At 46.9% G+C, this 22,073-nt stretch overlaps 1 protein-coding gene across 3 annotated transcripts in view; it reads right to left on the bottom strand.

Moving 5' to 3' along the window:
- Window positions 1–21,367, bottom strand: part of LOC140200056 (nucleoside hydrolase-like) — a 40,828-nt gene extending 19,461 nt beyond the window's left edge. Inside the window, exons 1-4 of one of the 3 annotated variants that reach the window (XM_072262751.1) lie at window positions 21,107–21,367; window positions 16,698–16,766; window positions 12,776–12,871; window positions 8,734–8,927 (exon numbers count right to left, since the gene is read on the bottom strand). In XM_072262751.1, the coding sequence (XP_072118852.1) occupies window positions 8,734–8,919 (186 nt within the window). In that variant the 5' untranslated portion in view covers window positions 8,920–8,927; window positions 12,776–12,871; window positions 16,698–16,766; window positions 21,107–21,367. Of the gene's footprint in view, window positions 1–8,733; window positions 8,928–12,775; window positions 12,872–16,697; window positions 16,767–20,368; window positions 20,609–21,106 lie in introns of all 3 variants that reach the window. The other 2 variants (XM_072262752.1, XM_072262750.1) reach the window with 2 other exon arrangements.
- Between the last annotated feature and the right edge of the window lie 706 nt (window positions 21,368–22,073).

The raw sequence follows: 22,073 nt of genomic DNA on the forward strand, positions 1-22,073 counted from the left end.
CCTTTCAAAGTGTACCACCTCACACTTCTCCGGGTTGAACTCCATCTGCCACTTCTCAGCCCACTTCTGCATCCTATCAATGTCTCTCTGCAATCTTCGACAATCTTCTACACTATCCACAACACCACCAACCTTTGTGTCGTCTGCAAACTTGCCAACCCACCCTTCTACCCCCCACATCCAGGTCATTAATAAAAATCACAAAGAGGTCCCAGAATCGATCCTTGTGGGACACCACTAGTCACAACCTTCCAATCCAAATGTACTCCCTCCACCACAACCCTTTGCTTTCTGCAGGCAAACCAATTCTGAATCCACCTGGCCAAACTTCCCTGGATCCCATGTCTTCTGACTTTCTGAATAAGCCTGATGTGTGGAACCTTGTCAAATGCCTTACTAAAATCCATGTAGATCACATCCACCACACTACCCTCATCTATATGCCTGGTCACCTCCTCAAAGAACTCTATTAGGCTTGTTACACACAATCTGCCCTTCACAAAGCCATGCTGACTGTCCCTGATCAGACCATGATTCTCTAAATGCCCAGAGATCCTATCTCTAAGAATCTTTTCCAACAGCTTTCCCACCACAGACATAAGGCTCACTGGTCTATAATTACACGGACTATCCCTACTACCTTTTTTGAACAAGGGGACAACATTTGCCTCCCTCCAATCCTCCGGTACCATTCCCGTGGACAATGAGGACAAAAAGATCCTAGCCAGAGGCTCAGCAATCCCTTCCCTCGCCTCGTGGAGCAGCCTGGGGAATATTCCATTATCCGTCCTAATGTATTTTAACAACTCCAACACCTCGCCCTTATTATCAACTTGCAACAGAACATCAACCTCACTCATATTGTCCTCACCATCAAGTTCCCTCTCATTGGTGAATACCGAAGAGAAGTATTCATTGAGGACCTCGCTCACTTCCACAGCCTCCAGGCACATCTTCCCACCTTTATCTCTAATCGGTCCTACCTTCACTCCTGTCATCCTTTTGTTCTTCACAGAATTGAAGAATGCCTTGGGGGTTTTCCTTTACCCTACTCACCAAGGCCTTCTCATGCCCCCTTCTTGCTCTCCTCAGCCCCTTCTTAAGCTCCTTTCTTGCTACCCTATATTCCTCAATAGACCCACCTGGTCCTTGCTTCCTAAACCTCCTGTATGCTGCCTTCTTCCACCTGACTAGATTTTCTACAGTTGTCACCCATGGTTCCTTCACCCTCGAATTCTTTATCTTCCTCACTGGGACAAATTTAGCCGTAACATCCTGCAAGAGATCTCTAAACATCGACCACATGTCCATAGTACATTTCCCTGCAAAAACATCATCCCAATTCACACCCACAAGTTCTAGCCTCATAATTTGCCCTTCCCCAATTAAACATTTTCCTGTCCTCAAATTTATAATGAAAGAGGCCATTCAGCCTATCTTATAAATGCCAGCAGCTGGGGGCTGAGCATTAATTTTGAGATGACTAGAATATAGAAGCAAGGATGTAATGATGAGGCTTTATGAGGCATTGGTTAGACTTCAGTTGGAGTACTGTGAGCAGTGCTGGACTTGTATGTGCCCAGGACAAAGAAGTAGGCAGGATAGAACATTACAATCACAAACTGCCTTTTCTGAAAGCTCCCTTCTAGAAAGTGCCATAGGGCTATTAAATCGAAAATTTCTTGCTAACTTAAAAGTTCCCACCCCACCCCCACAATGTGATCAACCATTCTAGTTAGCCACCCCTATCCCTTCTGTTATCTCAAGTCACTACACTGTTAACACTCTGAACCACTTTTTATAATGCTGGTTACATTATAAATATGTGCTGGTATTTATGTATATTTTATTCCATAGCCATACTTTAACCTCTAACTTTATATAATTCTTTATAATATTTAAATATTGTTTTTGAATGTTGCACCAACACTCCACAGCAAATTCCCAGAACGTAAAGTTGATCCTTGATCCTAGATGAATATTTAACTACTTTAGCTAGAGATCTGGAGCTATGTCACGTGACTAGAGTTTTGGTTAAAACAGAGAGGGCAATGCTAGTGAAGAACATTTTCCTGTGCTTGTAGCAGAGATTTCCTCTTTCTCCACCCTTGGAATAGTGCCAACCATGACACCACTGCATGATTGACAGGCTCAAAGAACTAAACAATCTTATCCTATGTCCATTCACCACAGTCACGGCTGGTGTAGCCTTAGCCCTTGCATAGCACCTTTGGGGGAACATTACCACCACAGCATTCAGCAAGAGGCCCAACACCACCTTCTTAGCAGAGTAAGCATCCCTACCCACATTCTTGGCACAAATTTCCCTTGAACAAGGCAGATTTAGAAGACAGAACATTGCAGTATGGTGTAGGCCCGGCAGCCTATGATGTCGTGACAAAATTTTAGCCTACTCTTAGATCAATCTAACCCTTCCCTCCTACGTAGCCCTACATGGGTTCTAAAGCCATTTTAAAGTTGGTCAACAGAGTGTCAGCAACTTTAAATTGCTCAGCATTATCATTTCAGAGTATCTATGTAATTTATGAAAAAAACATGGCCTCTACCTCCTTCGAAGTTTGCAGAGATTCAGCATGACATCTAGATCTTCCACAAACATCGAGAGAGGTGTAGAGGAAAGTATATTGACTGGTTAGATCACAGTCTGGTTGGAAACACCAATGTCCTTGAACAGAAATTCCTACAAAAAGTAGTGGCTATGGGTCAGTACATCAAGGATAAAGCCCTTCCCACCATTCAGCACATCTACATGGAGCACTGTTGCACGAAAGCAGCATCCATCATCAAGGACCCATGTCACCCAGGCCACATTCTTTTCCTGCTGTGCCAGAAGATGATACAGGAGCCTCAGGACCCACACCACCAGGTTCAGGAACAGTTATTACCATTCAACCACCAGGCTCTTGCACCAGAGGGGATAACTTCATTCACACCATCACTGAACTGTTCCCACAACCTACGAACTCACTTTCAAGGGCTCTTCATCCCATGTTCTCGATATTTATCGTTTAGTTAATTAATTTCTTTATTTGTTCTTTTGTATTTGGACAGTTGTCTTTTGCACTTTGGCTATTAGGTGCGGTCTTTCGTTGATACTATTGTGTTTCTTTCATTAACAGTGTATACCCATGAGAAAATGAATCTCAGGGTTGACATATATGTACTTTGATAATAAATTTACTTTGAACTTTGATTTTTCTATCATCTACATGCCCATCTAAGAGTTTCTTAAATGTTCTTAATGTAACTGCTTCTACCACTAGTCCTGGCAGTGTGTTCCATACATCTGCCACTCTTTTAAAAAAAACAAACTTCTGACACCCTGCTATACTTTCATCCAATCACCTTAAAATTAAGCCCCTTCATATTAGCCACTTCCACCCTGGGAACAACTCTCCGGCTGTCCACTCAATCTATGCCTCTTACTATCTTGCACACATCTATCAAGTTACCACTCACCCTCCTCCTCCTCTCCAAGGAGAAAAGTCCGAGCTTGCTCAACTTTTCCTCATAAGACCTGTCAAAGAATTACTTTCCAAAATCATGCCTGTTGCATGGGGCGACTGAGGAGAACCCAAGTGCAAGACACCGGCACGTCGACTGAGTTGGGGATGCTGGCGTAGACGTAGAACAGCAACCTGGAGGAATCTTGACAAAGAGATGGGATCTACAGGGAGTATCTGGAAATTAGAGCTGAACTTGGAACTAAACTTAGAACTAACAGTTCTAATCGGACAAGAGAACAAAGTATTTCACAAGAATAGACCAACAAACTGGTAACCTGCGTCGTGACGCCATCGTACTTATTTCACAGTCTCTGATGCAAACCAGGTGTACCATAATTAAGTAAACTAGCAGCAAATGGAAATCTAATGGCTGAAATTAGGGCATAATCAGGGAAAAAGGAGCGTTAAAGGGGAACAGCCAAGCGGAACCATGACAGTATCCCTCCCTCAACGGGAGCCTCCTGGCGATCCCCCAGGCTTGTCTGGATGGTCCCGATGGAAATCCCAGATGAGAGAAGGGTCCAGAATGTAGGAGCAGGGAATCCAGGAGCGTTCCTCTGGGCCGTACCCCTCCCAGTCGACCAGGTACTGGAGACCCCTGCCCCAACGGCAGACATCCAATAACTGCCGGACGGTGTACGCCGGATGGTCGTCGATGATCCGGGGGGGGGGTGGAGGGGGTTGGGTCGGAGGGCACAAGGGACTGACAGAAACCGGTTTTAACTGGGAGACGTGAAATGTAGGATGGATCCGCATAGACGTAGGTAGTCTGAGCCGGATTGCCGTGGGGTTGATAATGCTCTCAACCTCGAAAGGTCCCAGGAAGCAGGGGACGAGCTTCTTGGGCTGGTTCTTCAAAGGAATGTCTCTAGACGAGAGCCACACCATCTGCCCAGGTCAATACTCAGGAGCAGGGGTACGATGGCGGTCGACAATTTTTCGGTTACGGTTGGCTGAGCGAATCCGGGCCGTGTGTGTATCTTCCCAGATTTTTCGGCACCTGTGTATATCGGCCTGGACTGACGGCAACGCAATCTCTTCTTCCTGGGCGGGAAACAGCGGGGGTTGATAACCAAGAGAGCATTTAAAAGGAGATTTTCCGGTCACAGTGCTGACCAGAGGGTTGTGGGCGTATTCTACCCATGCGAGATGGTTGCTCCAGGTAGACGGGTTGTTGGCTGTTATACAACGTAACGCCGCCTCCAACTCCTGGTTGACCTGCTCCGTTTGCCTGTTGGTCTGTGGGTGAAAACCGGACGATAGGCTAACTGAGGCATCAAGGGCTCGACAAAAAGATTTCCAAACTTGCGAAATGAATTGAGGTCCCCAGTTGGAGACAATATCCAAAGGGATTCCGTGAAGTCGGAAAACGTCGGTGACGAGAAGGTCTGCGGTCTCCTGCGCAGAAGGGAGTTTAGGGAGGGCTACAAAATGCACTGACTTGGAGAAACGCTCCACCACAGTTAGTGCGGCAGTGTTTCCACGTGAAGGGGGTAGCCCGGTGACGAAATCCAGAGCAGTGTGTGACCAGGGACGACCAGGGACAGGCAGGGGGCCAAGCAATCCCGCAGATGGCTGATGGGAAGCTTTTCCACGGGCGCAGACGGAACATGCAGAGACATAGGAACGGGTGTCGGCGTCCGTGGAGGGCCACCAGAAATGTCTCTTCAGAAGAGTCAGAGTCCGATCGATTCCGGGGTGGCAGGCGAAACGAGAAGTGTGCCCCCACTGGAGAACCTGTGATCGGACAGAATCAGGTACAAAGAGGCGATTGGGAAGTCCGATGCCTGGGTCAGGTTGAGTCCGTTGGGCCTCTTTGACTCTGCACTCGATCTCCCAGGTGAGGGCAGCCACTACACAGGATGATGGAATGATGGTCTCGGGGTTGGGAAGGTCCTCCTCGGAAACGTATTGACAGGAGAGAGCATCGGGCTTCCCGTTCTTGGACTCCGGACGATAGGTGAGGGTAAACCTGAACCGGCCAAAGAATAATGCCCAACGGGCCTGGCGAGAATTCAGATGTTTGGCGGTCTGGATATATTCAAGTTTCTTACGGTCTGTCCAGACGATGAACGGGTGTTCCGCCCCCTCCAACCAGTGTCTCCATTCTTCCAACGCCAGTTTGACCGCCAGTAGCTCCCGGTTCCCCACGTCGTAATTTCATTCAGCGGGAGACAGTCGGCGAGAGAAGAAGGCACAGGGATGTAGTTTCTGATCTGGGTCCGAACGTTGGGACAGTGCCGCTCCCACCCCGGAGTCAGAGGCGTCAACCTCCACAATGAATTGACAGGAGGGGTCCAGTTGAACCAGAACGGGAGCAGACGTGAAACTCCTCTTTAGTTCCGCGAATGCTGAGTCCGCCTCAGAGTTCCAAAGGAAAGGTGTGGCGGGTGAGGTAAGTTGGGTCAGAGGAGCCGCCACCTGACTGTAGTTTCTGATGAACCGGCGATAGAAGTTCGCAAACCCCAGGAATTGTGGGTTTGGGCCATTCCGTCACAGCCCGGATCTTCTTGGGATCAGCTCTCACCTGTCCGCTCTCGATGATATAACCTAGGAAGCTGACCAAGGGGACGTGGATTTCGCACTTCTCCGCCTTTACGAATAATTTATTCTCCCGCAGCCTCTACAGGACTCGACGGACATGACGAATGTGTTGCTGGGGACTGCTGGAAAAGATCAGGATGTTATCCAGATAGACAAACACAAAGTGGTTAATAAAGTCTTTTAGTACATCGTTAATCAAGGCGAAAGACTGCAGGGGCGTTGGTGAGGCTAAAAGGCATGACCAAGTACTCGAAGTGGCCTAACGGGGTATTGAATGCCGTCTTCCACTCATCCCCCTCCCTTATCCGGACCAGATGGCAGGTGCTTCGTAGGTTCAACTTCGAGAAGATGGTGGCTCCGTGAAGAGGTTCGAACGCAGAACTTATCAGAGGCCGTGGGTACTTGTTCGTTATGGTTATATGATTTAGGCCTCGGTACTCGATGCAGGGATGTAGTGAACCATCCTTCTTCCCCACGAAGAAGAACCCTGCGCCCACCGGGGAGGATGAGGGTCAGATGATGCCCGCCGCGAGAGATTCACTGATGTAACCCTCCATTGCTTCCCTCTCTGGCCGGGACAATTATACAGCTGACTGTTGGGCAGAGGAGATCCGGGGAGAAGGTGGATAGCACAATCGTATGGTCGGTGTGGAGGCAGGGAAAGGGCACATTGTTTACTAAACACTTGTCCCAGGTCGTGGTACTCCACTGGAACCCTGGACAACTCAGGGGGTTCAACGGCAGGTGAAGTCGTGGTGGTTTTTACAGGGGAAAGGGCCAACTGCAGACAGGTGGCGTGACAAAACGGACTCCAGCTGGCTATCTTCCCCGTGGACCAATCAATGTAAGGGTTATGGCGGCTTAACCAGGGGTACCCAAGAACTATTGGAGCTTAAGGAGAGGAGATTAAGTTAAATTGTACCTGTTCCCGATGGTTCCCAGAGAGAACCAAACACAGTGGTGTGGTACAGTGAGTGACTTGCGCCAGAAGTCTTCTGTCCAGTGCCCGGGCTTCCAGAGGGGTACTTAACAGCTTCCAAGGAATTCCAGCCTGGGAAGCTATGTCTTCATCCAACAGATTCCCCTCAGCACCAGAGTCTATCAAGGCAGACGAGGACAGGGACTGTTGGTTGTAGTTTACAGTAGCTTGGATTTGCATCTGGGACTGGGGGACAGAAGGGAATGTGGTCTGACTCACCAGGGTCCCCCTTTCTACTGGTGAGCCCTCCCTTTTGGCCGAAGGGGACAGGTTGCACAAAAATGGCCAGACTGACCGCAATAGAAACAATCCCCTGCTCTGAATCTCCAGAGTCGCTCTGAGGGAGAAAGACGGTTCCGTCCCAGCTGCATTGGTTCCTCTCCCATGGTGGTGGAAATGACCGGGCCGGGTGCTACTCTAGCAGCGGGAGAAGGAGGCGAGAGGTTAGGGCTGGGAGTAGATGGTAAAGCGTGCCGTGGGGTGGCCAAAGGAGTTGGATGACCGGTTCTCTCCCTCTGTTGTTCTCGGAGTCAGTTGTTCAGCCTGGTGGCTAGGGAGATCAATGAATCCAGGCTGTTAGTGTCATCCCTAGCCGCCAACTCGTCCTTTACCTTGTCACAGAGGCCTTGCCGGAATACCGCCTGGAGTGCCTCATCATTCCAGCCCGAGTCGGCCGCTAACGTCCGGACCTCCACGGAGTATTCGGCAACACTGCGTGAGCCTTGATGGAGGGTGAGTAGCCGCTTAGTGGCATCTTTACCGCGGACAGGATGGTCAAAAATCTTCCTTATTTCTGAGATGGTGGGGAAGGAAGAGCAGGTCTCTGGCTGATTATCCCAAATCGCGATGGCCCACGCTAAGGCATTTCCTTGTAACAACCCCTTAAAGTAAGCTATCTTAGATCTGTCCTTGGCATACATGGATGGCCTGGCAGCGCCCCAGTTCTCCAGCATAGGGTTCTGGTTCAGGGATGCGCGGCTCCCTTAGCGGACGTGTTGTTGACGCATCGGGCATCGCCACTACAGGCTGTCTGGGCTGGTCAGACGGAGTTCCCGGAGTCGACAGGGTAAGGTGAGCAGATATTCGGTCAACCTGTTCACTGACCTTTCATACGTTTACTGACAGGGAACGGAGGTTTTCCATGACTTCCTGAAGCAGCTGATCATGCAAGCTCAGTAGGGAGCCCTGGCTGGCGAAGGCTTGTTGCAGAGGATTTGTGTCCTCTGGGTTCATGTTGGCCAGTTTGTTCTGTTACACGGGGCAACTGAGGAGAACCCAAGTGCAGGACACCGGCACGTCGACTGAGTTGGGATGCTGGCGTAGACGTAGACATAGAACAGCAAACTGGAGGAATCTTGACAAGGAGATGGGATTTACAGGGACTATCTGGAAACTAGAGCTGAACTTGGAACTAAACTATGAACTAACGGTTCTAATCGGACAAGAGAACGAAGCATTACACGAGAATGGACCAACAAACGGGCAACCTGTGTAGTGATGCCATCGTACTTATTTCACAGTCTCTGATGCAAACCAGGTGTACCGTAATTAAGTAAACTAGCAGCAATTGGAAATCTAATGGCTGAAATTAGGGCATAATCAGGGAGAAAGGAGCGTTAAAGGGCAACAGCCAGACAGAACCATGACAATGCCACTCTTTCACTCATGTTTTCAGACACTTACGTCAGTCCTCTTGCAAGCCTTCAGAACTCGGAACACATTTCTGCACACATTGTCAATGGATGTGTTTCCATGGCAACACGTAATGCCCAGGACCTGCACATTGGGAGCTGCGAGGGCCATCATCACGGCCATGGTATCATCCAACCCACAGTCAACATCCACCAGCAACAGTTTCTCGTTGGCCATTTAAGAATCTGCAGGCAAAAATAGAATATATCAAACAGTTAAAACTTCAACTAATATGCACCGGCCAAACGTCCACTCTGGTGAACCGGTAACTCAGGAGTTGTGTCAGGACAAGATTCGTTCAAGATCACTGACTATTCTTTCTTTTAGTTGCAGGAACGGAATCAGTAAATAGTTTAATGCTTTAGTTTGTTGCATCAATGAAAAATTAATGAAAAATTTATCTAGTGCCGTTCACCATTACAGATCACCCCTCAGAGATTGTCTGACCTGAGAGTTAGAGCTAGAGGTAGCATTTCTCAGGTCAGAAAATCTATATCTCCTCTTATCCCTCTCAGAGGAAGATAGACTTCATGATTTATCTAAGGAGTTGGTTAACAAGACATGGAAATTCTTCCATTCTGTCACATTTTCAGTGAGTAAACTTCACAAGTGTCTGGACATCCAGAGCTTGTGAAAGGCACTCATAGAACACTACAGCACAGAAACTGGCCCTATGCCCCATTTTGTCTATGCCAAACAATTATTCTACCAAGTCCCATCAACACCTGGACCATTACCCTCCCATCCGTGGACTTATCCAAACTTCTGTTAAATGCTGAAATTAAACATGCATCTATCACTTCCACTGTCAGCTCGTTCCATTCTCCCACCACCCTCAGTGAAGAAGTTCCCCCTCATGTTTCCCTTAAACCTTTCACCCCTCACCCGTAACCCATGATCACTAGTTCTTGTCTCACCAAACCTCACTAGAAAAAGCCTAACTGATTTACCATAACTTTACCTTTCACAAAGTTGGTGATTTTCATTTAGTGCTCCTGACATCCCTGAGCCCAGCCACTTACATTTAAAATATGATGTAGGTGAACTGGAAACTGAGCTGTTCTAGCCATATAAACACCATGGCTACCAGAGCAGGTCAAAGGCGAGGAATCCTGCGGCGTGTAACTCACCTCCTGACTCCCCAAAGCCTGTCCACCATCTGCAAGGCTCAGGTCAGGAGTGTAATGGAATACTCACCGCTCACCTGGATGAGTACAGCTCCATCAACACTCAAGAAGCTTGACACCATCCAGTACAAGGCAGCCCACTTAGTTGGTACCTCTTCCAGAAGCTTCCAATCCCTCCTCCATCTACTAACAATCGCGACCATGTGTACTACCTACAAGATGTACTGCAACAACACACCAAAGTTCCAAAGGCATCACCTTCCAGATCCACGCCTCTACCATCTAGAAGGACGCGAACAGCATATACCTGGGAACACAACCACTTGGAAGTCCCCCTCCATCCTGACTTGGAAACATATCGTCATTCCTTCATTGTCGCTGGGTCAAGATCATGGATTTCCCTCCTCAACAGCACTGTGGGTGTACCTACACCTCAGGGACTGCAGCGGTTCAAGAAGGCAGCTCATCACCACCTTCTCAAGGGCAACTAGGGATGTGCAATAAATGCTGGCTTAGCTGGTGACGCCCACATCCCGTAAATGAATAATTTTTTTAAAATGATTTTCTTTTAAAATCCCATGCTATTAAATAGGGGTATATCAGACAGCCTTTCTGATACCAACACACCTATTCTCCCTATGTTCATAGTTTAAAATTGAAAGTTCAAAGTAAATTTTATTATTAGTCATTTTTATTGTCACCATTTACAACCCTGAGATTCATTTTCCTGCAGCATAGGTGGCAAATCTATAGAGCAGTAACTATAACAGGATCAATGAAAGATCAACCGGAGTGCAGAAGACAACAAGCTGTGCAAATGCAAATACAAGTAGATAGCAATAAACAACCAGAACATGAAATAACAAGATAAAGAGTGCTTAAAGTAAGGTAATTGGTTGTGGGAACATCTCAACAGATGAGCGTAGTTCCCCCCTTTTGTTCAAAAGCCCCTCTATCCCTGCAGATTGCTGTCTCTCACAAATCCTTTGATTCTTCTCGTAATTAAACCACACTGGAGTAATTTACAATGGCCAACTAACCTATTTGGGCTTTTAGAATGCAGAAGGAAAACCAGGGCACCCACAAGGTAATGCGTAGAAGACACAAACTCCACTTAGACAGTACCTGAAATTAGACTTGAACCTGGGCCCCTGCAACTGTGAGGGCGCACTGTAGGTAGAAGTGAGACTCCTGATATAAGACCATAAGATATAGGAGCAGAATTAGGCCACTTGATCGAGTCATCGAGTCCACTCCGCCACTTCATTGTGGCTGATCCAATTTCCCTCTCAATCTCCTGCCTTCTCCCACCTATTCTTTCACGCCCTGACCAATCAATAAATAACTTCTGCCTTAAATATACATAATGGCTTGGCCTCCACAGCAGCCTGTGCCAATTAATTCCACAGCTCCACCACTCTGGCTAAAGAAATTCCTCCTCATCTCTGTTCTAACAGAGCATCCTCCTATGCTGAGACTGTGTCCTCTGGTCTTAGACTCTCCTTAGGAAACATCCTCTCCACATCCACTCCATTGAGGCCTTCCAACACTTGATAGATTTCAATTAGGCCACCCCCCCATTCTTCTGAATTCTAGTGAATACAGTCCCGGAGCTATAAAAAGCTCTTCATATGACAAGCTATTCAATCCTGAAAACACTTTCGTGAACCTCTTTTGAACCTTCTCCAGTGACAGCCATCCTTCCTAAGATAAGGGGCCCCAAACTGCTCACAATACTCCAGGTGAGGCCTTATAGAGCCTCAAAATCACATCCTTGCTCTTAAGAAGGTCCTGGTTTAAAATGACACTGGTGAAGCTCAGCGACTGTGTGCTAGTGGCAAATAAAACAATTAAATACCATTAATTACACTTTCTTTTGCAAAACGTTCGCCACAAACAATAGACTGTAACTTCCCTGACGGGGTTGAGCCGTTGAAGTGCCCCTGTGACCTGGCACTTCTGCAGTGGGAACTGAGGTCTCGAAGGTGCAGGACGGCTCAGCGTGGTGTGCACGGGCTGAACTGAGGCAGTGGGATCCAGGCCGGAGAGCGGGGAATGAGCCAGTGTTTGGCCATTCATGTTGTGAACTTGGAGGCAATTTGATTCGTAAACACCAAATACTCTGTAGATGCTGGGGTCAAAGCAACATTCACAACACACTGGAAGAACTCAGCAGGTCGGGCAGCATCTGTGGAAATGAACCAGTCAACGTTTCGGGCCAGAACCCTTCGTCAGGACTGTAGAGGGGAGGGGCAGAGGCCCTGTAAAGAAGGTGGGGGGAGGGTGGGAAGGAGAAGGCTGGTAGGTTCCAGGTGAAAAACCAGTAAGGGGAAAGGTCAAGGGATGGGGGAGGGGAAGCAGGGAAGGTGAAGAAGGAATAGGGGAAAGCACAATGGGTAGTAGAAGGAGGTAGAACCATGAGGGAGGTAGTAGGCAGCTGGGGGAGGGGGCAGAGTGAAATTGGGATGGAGGAAGGGAGGGGGAGGGAATTACCGAAAGTTGGAGAATTGATTCGGCAGAGTCAAGGCGAGCCGAGTTGATGGGCCTGAGAGCGAGGAAGCACCAGAGGGTTGATCAATTAAAGCACTGAGCCAAACTGGAAAAGTTGGGTATAAGCCGAATTGAGGTGGCAGGGCATATCGAAATGGCAGGGCCCGGGTCTGAGAGCAAGATCCGGGCAATTTGAGCACCGGACCAGATTGAAAAGGACAGGCTGTCAGGACCGGAGGCAAGGTATGGGCCAGTTCACATTGCTGCTCAGCGAGATTTACTCATCTCCGCACTGAACTTCAACTTGTTACTCCACAGGGTTTACTCATCTCTGCACTGAACTGTGGCTGTGGTCTGCAACTATCACGGTGTGATCTCACTTTCCTAAAACTTCAGCTCTGAATGCAACTGCTTACTTTTATTGTTTGCACTTTTTTCCTCTGCACGTTGGGTGTTTGACAGTCTTCTTTTGTTTTAATGAGTTCTGTTGGGTTTCTTTGTTTTGTGGCTTCCTGTAAGAAGACAAATTGCAAGGATGTATGAAGTATACATACTTTGATAATAAATGTACTTTGACTTATATTCTAATTTAGTTTCAGATTCATTTTTAATCACACGTACATCAAAAAAATGGAAACATCTGCAATTGCTAAAAATCTGAAATTCAGCAGGTCAGGCTAAACCACGAAGAGACCCTCCATCAGTACTGGGAGAGAAAGAAAACAAGATAGTTTTAAGTTGCAGGACAGATGAGAGAGGGAGAGACAGATGGGAGGGGAGAGGGGGGGAAAGGGATGATAGGACAAAGAGTATATCTGGGTTGGGAAGAGTCCAGGGTTGCTGATGGAAATAAGTTGTAGAGATTATCCAGGACGTGGGTTAACAGTGATGGTTAGAGACAGAAAGAAATACATTCTGCAATGGCAAGCAGCACATCTTCTGTGTGTATCTGAAGCAGCCAGTTCTACTGTAGGGTCATCCATGTTGTGTCAGGGTTTCCTTCTCTATTGGCACAGCCTAACCTACAGTGTCCCAGGACTTCGTAATTTTTTTTAAACATTGGATTTGTCTATACTCATTGTCTAACTAACTTCACTTCAAGGCATGAATCAATTTCTCCCTCTGCCATCAATAATCCATTGACACAATAACCTCCATGACCTACCACAATGATAAATCTGGCCTCAACTTATCAGTGATGTTCCCTTTGTCCTATCCTCCCTCCTCCACCTTCACTGCATCTGAAATTGACATGTCTCTCTCCTTCCCAGTTCTGATTAACCTGAACATACAACATTAACATAATTTCCACAGGCACAATATCAACTGAATTTTTCCAGCACTTGTTGTTTTTGTCAATTTACAACACCCAAGTGTAGGGTTGCTACGTCCAACTTAGTCATTTACAGAATGTTCAAATTTACTTATGAAAGTACGTCTATGTCACCATATACTACCCTGAGATTCATTTTCTTGCAGGCATTCACTGCAGGAGAAAGAAATACTGTAGAAAAATTATGAAAAACTACACATAATGACTGACATGCAACCAATTATGCAAATATAAAAAAAATGATAATAATAAATAATATTGAGAACACAAGTTGCACAGTCTTTGAAAGTAAATCCACCGGTTGTGAGTTGAGATGAGTGAAGTTATCCACACTGGTTTAGGAGCCTGATGGTTGTAGGGTAATAACTGTTCTTGAAATTGGTGGAACAGGACCTATTCTTCCCTTGATGATGGATGCTGCTTTCTTGTGACAGCACTCAATGGCAAAGAGAGCTTTTCCTTTGAGTGGACTGGACTGTATCCACTACTTATGCTACTTCCACTACAAGGTGGGCATTGAAGATAGTTATTGCCTGGACCTAACTGCCCAAACGGAGAAGGCAGTTAAGAATCAACCAATTACTAGATCTGGCAACACACATCAAAGTTGCTGGTGAACGCAGCAGGCCAGGCAGCATCTCTAGGAAGAGGTACAGTCGATGTTTCAGGCCGAGACCCTTCGTCAGGACTAACTGAAGGAAGAGTGAGTAAGGGATTTGAAATTTGGAGGGGGAGGGGGAGATCCAAAATGATAGGAAAAGACAGGAGGGGGAGGGATGGAACCAAGAGCAAAAATCAAAGTTCCCTGGCCCCCACCGCTTTATTTTCACCATGGATGTCCAGTCCTTATATACTTCCATCCCCCATCAGGAATGTCTCAAAGCTCTCCGCTTCTTTTTGGATTCCAGACCTAATCAGTTCCCCTCTACCACCACTCTGCTCCGTCTAGCGGAATTAGTCCTTACTCTTAATAATTTCTCCTTTGGCTCCTCCCACTTCTTCCAAACTAAAGGTGTAGCTATGGGCACCCGTATGGGTCCTAGCTATGCCTGCCTTTTTGTTGGCTTTGTGGAACAATCTATGTTCCGTGCCTATTCTGGTATCTGTCCCCCACTTTTCCTTCGCTACATCGACGACTGCATTGGCGCTGCTTCCTGCACGCATGCAGAACTCGTTGACTTCATTAACTTTGCCTCCAACTTTCACCCTGCCCTCAAGTTTACCTGGTCCATTTCCGACACCTCCCTCCGCTTTCTAGATCTTTCTGTCTCTGTCTCTGGAGGCAGCTTATCCACTGATGTCTACTATAAGCCTACTGACTCTCACAGCTATCTGGACTATTCCTCTTCTCACCCTGTCTCTTGCAAAAACGCCATCCCCTTCTCGCAATTCCTCCGTCTCCGCCGCATCTGCTCTCAGGATGAGGCTTTTCATTCTAGGACGAGGGAGATGTCTTCCTTTTTTAAAGAAAGCGGCTTCCCTTCCTCCACTATCAACTCTGCTCTTAAACGCATCTCCCCCATTTTCACGTACATCTGCTCTCACTCCATCCACCCACCACCCCACTAGGAATAGGGTTCCCCTGGTCCTCACCTACCACCCCACCAGCCTCCGGGTCCAACATATTATTCTCCGTAACTTCCGCCACCTCCAACGGGATCCCACCACTAAGCACACCTTTCCCTCCCCCCATCTCTCTGCATTCCGCAGGGATCGCTCCCTACACAACTCCCTTGTCCATTCGTCCCCCCCATTCCTCCCCACTGATCTCCCTCCTGGCACTTATCTGTGTAAGCGGAACAACTGCTACACATGCCCTTACACTTCCTCCCTTACCACCATTCAGGGCCCCAAACAGTCCTTCCAGGTGAGGCAACACTTCACCTGTGAGTCGACTGGGGTGATATACTGCGTCCGGTGCTCCCGATGTGGCCTTTTATATATTGCCGAGACCCGATGCAAACTGGGAGACCGCTTTGCTGAACATCTACGCTCTGTCCGCCAGAGAAAGCAGGATCTCCCAGTGGCCACACATTTTAATTCCACATCCCATTCCCATTCTGACATGTCTATCCACGGCCTCCTCTACTGTAAAGATGAAGCCACACTCAGGTTGGAGGAACAACACCTTATATTCCGTCTGGGTAGCCTCCAACCTGATAGCATGAACATCGACTTCTCTAACTTCCGCTAAGGCCCCACCTCCCCCTTGTACCCCATCTGTTACTTATTTTTATGCACACATTCTTTCTCTCACTCTCCTTTTTCTCCCTCTGTCCCTCTGAATATACCCCTTGCCCATCCTCTGGGTTCCCCCACCCCGCCTTGTCTTTCTTGTCTTTCTTCCCGGACCTCCTGTCCCATGATCCTCTCGTATCCCCTTTTGCCAATCACCTGTCCAGCTCTTGGCTCCATCCCTCCCCCTCCTGTCTTCTCCTATCATTTTGGATCTCCCCCTCCCCCTCCAACTTTCAAATCCCTTACTCACTCTTCCTTCAGTTAGTCCTGACGAAGGGTCTCGGCCTGAAACGTCGACTGCACCTCTTCCTACAGATGCTGCCTGGCCTGCTGCGTTCACCAGCAACTTTGATGTGTGTCACCTTCATGTCAGGTTGAAGCAGTCTGGCCATTCCCCTCTGACCTGTCTCATTAACAAGGCATTCTCACCCACAGAACTACTGCTCACTAGTTTTTTTTTTATTTTTCCGCACCATTCTCTGTAAACTCTAGACACTGTTATGCGTGAAAACTTCAGGAGATCAGTAGTTTATGAGATACTCAAACCACCCCATCTGGCACCAACAATCATTCCATGGTCAGTCACTTAAGATAGCATTTTTCCCCCATGCTGATGTTTGGTCTGAACAATAAATGAACCTCTTGACCATGCCTGCATGCTTTTATGGATTGAGTTGCTGCCATATGACTGGCTGATTAGATACTTGCAGTAACGAGCTGTAGAGGAGCATCTATTAACGTAGTCATCGAGGGTATATTGAGCATACCCCTCCAAATGCAGTCACGTTTGAATTCCTAGTACAGCCCCTCCTGTGACCATGTACAGTAGCCAGGTTCTAGGGTGAAGAAAGAGACACCGTGAGTGATTCAGCTGCACAAGAGGGCAGGGAAAAAAGAGGGTCAGAGCTATCGTGGTAGGGGATTGCTTGGGAAGGGAAATATACCAGAGGTTCCTTTCCAGACCTGATAAGGGATCTCGACCCGAAACGCTGACTACATTTTCCTTCAGTGTATGCTGCCTGACCTGCTGGGTTCCTCCAGCATTTTATATGTTGTTCTGAGGTCCTACAAGCTGACCTTAGGGAGCTAGGAGATAAAATGAAAACATGGAACTTAAAGGTAGTAATCTCTCCACTGTTCTCTCTAAGCAGCGTGGGTGTGCAGCCAAACAGTAACTGAAATGGTCCCATGCACATAGCCTTTGTTGCCATGCAGCTGGAATTTTCTTTTATATAATATTAACATAATTTCAAAATCTGTTAATATAATTGTGAAATGCCCTGTATTTAATTATGTGTTAATGAACATAATCCATAAATATTCTAAATAATAAACGTACCACAACCTTTACTTTGAAACATTTTAGAGCTTCAACAGATTTACGTTGTAACTTGAAAACTGACAACATTGTTACAAATTTTAAAAATAAACACTGAATGGAAATTGGTACCAACCTTATAGTTCCCACACCTCGCACTTCCCGTTTCTACCTCCTACCCAAGATCCACAAACCTGCCTGTCCTGGCAGACCTATTGTCTCAGCTTGCTCCTGCCCCACCGAACTCATTTCTGCATACCTCGACACGGTTTTATCCGCCCCTGTTCAATCCCTTCCGACATATGTTCATGACACTTCTCATGCTCTTAAACTTTTCAATGATTTTAAGTTCCCTGGCCCCCACCGCTTTATTTTCACCATGGATGTCCAGTCCCTATATACTTCTATCCCCCATCAGGAAGGTCTCAAAGCTCTACACTTCTTTTTGGATTCCAGACCTAATCAGTTCCCCTCTACCACCACTCTGCTCCGTCTAGCGGAATTAGTCCTTACTCCTAATAATTTCTCATTTGGCTCCTCCCACTTCCTCCAAACTAAAGGTGTAGCTATGGGCACCCGTATGGGTCCTAGTTATGCCTGCCTTTTTGTTGGCTTCGTGGAACAATCTATGTTCCGTGCCTATTCTGGTATCTGTCCCCCACTTTTCCTTCGCTACATCGACGAATGCATTGGTGCTGCTTCCTGCACGCATGTTCAGCTCAGTGACTTCATTAACTTTGCCTCCAACTTCACCCTGCCCTCAAGTTTACCTGGTCCATTTCCGACACCTCCCTCCCCTTTCTAGATCTTTCTGTCTCTGTCTCTGGAGACAGCTTATCCACTGATGTCTACTATAAGCCTACTGACTCTCACAGCTATCTGGACTATTCCTCTTCTCACCCTGTCTCTTGCAAAAATGTCATCCCCTTCTCTTAATTCCTCCGTCTCCGCCGCATCTGCTCTCAGGATGAGGCTTTTCATTCTAGGACGAGGGAGATGTCTTCCTTTTTTAAAGAAAGGGGCTTCCCTTCCTCCACTATCAACTCTGCTCTTAAACGCATCTCCCCCATTTCACGTACATCTGCTCTCACTCCATCCTCCCACCACCCCACTAGGAATAGGGTTCCCCTGGTCCTCACCTACCAGCCCACCAGCCTCCGGGTCCAACATATTATTCTCCGTAACTTCCGCCATCTCCAACGGGATCCCACCACTAAGCACATCTTTCCCTCCCCCCCATCTGCATTCCACAGGGATCGCTCCCTACGCAATTCCCTTGTCCATCCGTCCCCCCCATCCCTCCCCACTGATCTCCCTCCTGGCACTTATCCGTGTAAGCGGAACAACTGCTACACATGCCCTTACACTTCCTCCCTTACCACCATTCAGGGCCCCAAACAGTCCTTCCAGGTGAGGCAACACTTCACCTGTGAGTCGGCTGGGGTGATATACTGCGTCCGGTGCTCCCGATGTGGCCTTTTATATATTGGCGAGACCCGACACAGACTGGGAGACCGCTTTGCTGAACATCTACGCTCTGTCCGCCAGAGAAAGCAGGATCTCCCAGTGGCCGCACATTTTAATTCCACATCCCATTCCCATTCTGACATGTCTATCCACGGCCTCCTCTACTGTAAAAATGAAGCCACACTCAGGTTGGAGGAATAACACCTTATATTCCATCTTGGTAGCCTCTAACCTGATGGCATGAACATCAACTTCTCTAACTTCCGCAAATGCCCCACCTCCCCCTCGTACTCCATCTGTTACTTATTTTTATACACACATTCTTTCTCTCAACTCTCCTTTTTCTCCCTCTGTCCCTCTGAATATACCTCTTGCCCATCCTCTGGGTCCTCTCCCCCCTTGTCTTTCTTCCCGGACCTCCCTGTCCCATGATCCTCTCGTATCCCTTTTGCCTATCACCTGTCCAGCTCTTGGCTCTATCCCTCCCCCTCCTGTCTTCTCCTATCATTTTGGATCTCCCCCTCCCCCTCCAACTTTCAAATCCCTTACTCACTCTTCCTTCAGTTAGTCCTGACGAAGGGTCTCGGCCTGAAATGTCGACTGTACCTCTTCCTAGAGATGCTGCCTGGCCTGCTGCGTTCACCAGCAACTTTTATGCGTGTTGCATGGAAATTGGTAGCTCACTGTTAATAAACTGCCGGTCTGCTGAATGCTGACGCTGTCTAAGTTTAAAAGTTTATGAAACGTGGAAGATTTTATTTGTTGTACTCTTTTTCATTATACCCTTCAATTAATAAATAAAATCAAAACTACACGATTTTTAAAATTTCATTCTGAATATTCCTTGCACGTATATTATGAAAAAGAAACAATTAAATTGCCATGCAGTTTTCAGGCCTTGTAAAAATTTCTTGCTCAGAGAAATGGTTGGTCCATGCAGCCATAAAAGAGAACCAGAGGGAACATTGACCAGCATGTGGCACAGGTTGCAACCTTGAGATTCAAAGTAACAGAATCATTAGGATGAATATGTGGCTTGAGTAGAGAAGCAGAAAGGAGGATTTCAGATTCCTGAGGCATTAGAGTTGATTCTGTGGGAGATGGGTTTGCCAGTGCTGTTGGGGGTGGGGGTTCAAACTAATATGGGGGGAGTTGGGAATCCATTGCAGAAAGACAAAGAGAAATAAGGCCAAGACCACAGCAAACACTGGAACAGAGAAAAGGGTGGAGTACAGACAAGCCCAATGTAAAAGATACAAGGATTACTAGATTCCAAAGGACAACAGGTGTAAAGGCACTTTGACAGTTCATAGTATTTGAAACACGGTCAGTAAGTCTTTGGCAAAATTCAGTACAAAGAGGTATGATTTAGTGGCTATTACAGAAACATAGTTGCAGGATGTAGTTGAGTGGGAATTAAACATCCCAGAGCAATACAGAAGGATAAGTAGGAAAGACTGGGAGCAGCACACATAAATAAGGATGAGATCGGGACAATGGTGAGAGATGATACAACATCTAAAGAGCAAAATGTTAAATCCGTTGGGGCAGAGACTAGGATCAGGCAGGTATCTCGTCAGCCTTGGACGGCAGTCCGCCTAGGGGAAGGAAAACTCTGATTTTAAACCTCCGCTGCCTTGCGGCCATACCCACCCATGGGAAAGGCTTCGGGAGTAAACCTCGAGGAAGAAATCCGGAACCGGGGTCCCTAAGGCAGTTTGATCTTGTTTACGACTTCACTCTGGCAACCACTGCGACAACACTGGCGCCAAGCTGTATCGGCACTTCGTCAGAAGCGGCCTTATGTTTTGGTAGCTCCAGGATCCGCTTGGAAAACGCGCGCTTTTGGGGTGCGGCCCTGTGGATGACCCGATAGTGAATCCGTGGCACACTCTGTTCAGGGAAACAATAGGAGGCACCTCAGCAGAAATATTTCTGACACAATTAGATAGGTTTTTGCATTGTAGAGGAATTAAGGGTAATGTGAAAGGCAGGTAGGTAGAGATGAGTCCGCAGGCAGATCAGTCATGATCATAATGAAGGTGGAGTTAAACTAATCCTGCTCTTACCCCTGATGTTCTTCAGAGAAGTTTGTTTTCGTAATAGCAATTTGTACGATTGGGGATTCAAAAACATTACGTAGCCAATTATCTGTTCAAACATGGGAAAAACTGTTATCAATGTAAACAGAAAGCTCCCACAAAGCAATAAGAATTACTAGATTTATTTCAGCGATATTGATTGAAAGACAGTTGCTGTCAGAGCATCCCCTTCTTCAAAACTGGCTCAGTTTAAGTGTTTCGCATTAACGTCCCCTCTGCACCGAATCTAAGCTTCGGAATGGAACCTGAGCGTATAGCTTAGATAATGAAACTGAGAAGCTACTAATACCTGCATGAATCCGGGTTAAGTGGAGGCGCAGTAAAACGACTGGCAAGGCTGCCGGAGGGTTATCATGCGACCAGACCGGAAACGGATTCGCGTCAGTGAGGAATTAGATGTTACAGTTGCAAGCAAGAGAAAATGTGGAGTGGAGACACTGGAAATCCAAGCAACACACACAAAAATGGAGGAACTCAGCAGGCCAGGAAACATCTATAGAAAAGGGTAAGGTCGAGACTCTTCGGTAGGAAGTAAGGAAGGGAAAGGAACGTCACAGGCGGAGTTTCTCCGGTTAGCGACGATTTCTCTCCACGCCTCCCTGACGTACTCACTGCGGTGGTTTCTGCCGAGATTCATTTCCAAAGAGATCACCAGCTCGTAACCCAGCGCGCAGGGGAGCCGGCTGGCTGGATTCGAACCCGGGACCTTTCCCACTGATGCCACCTGGACACGGGTCCTTTCGGCAGGACTGGAGTTTTTAAAAAAGCTGAGGATATACTTCAAGAATGGTTGAAAAGAGATAAATATTTAATGAATGTACTGCTGGTGACTGGTAAAAAGACCCTTACCAGGAAATGGTTATCACAGGAGAGCCCAACTTTAAATGTATGGATGGAAATTACAATGGACATTTACGAAATGGAGAAGATAACAGCATCTGTTAATCATAAGTTGGAACAATTTTATTCATACTGGGAAAATGGTTTAACTACAAACACCTCATAGGCCTGATTTTATTCTCACAAGTCAATGAATATGTTGTAAAAAAAAATCACTCCCTACTTTGTACGGTTTTCTTCTTTCGATTGCTCTTTCTTTCCTCTCCTTTCCTCAGATAAAAATTATGTGGAGATTTGTGACAAATATGATTATATGATATATATGTACAGTCTGAAATACATCTTATGGAAATGTTTGATGATGAAATTCAATAAAAAATAAATTGCAAAAAAAAGCTGAGGAGTAGATTTAAAAG

The sequence above is a fragment of the Mobula birostris genome, chromosome 7, assembly GCF_030028105.1.
Source record: "Mobula birostris isolate sMobBir1 chromosome 7, sMobBir1.hap1, whole genome shotgun sequence".
Lineage (NCBI taxonomy): Eukaryota > Metazoa > Chordata > Chondrichthyes > Myliobatiformes > Myliobatidae > Mobula > Mobula birostris.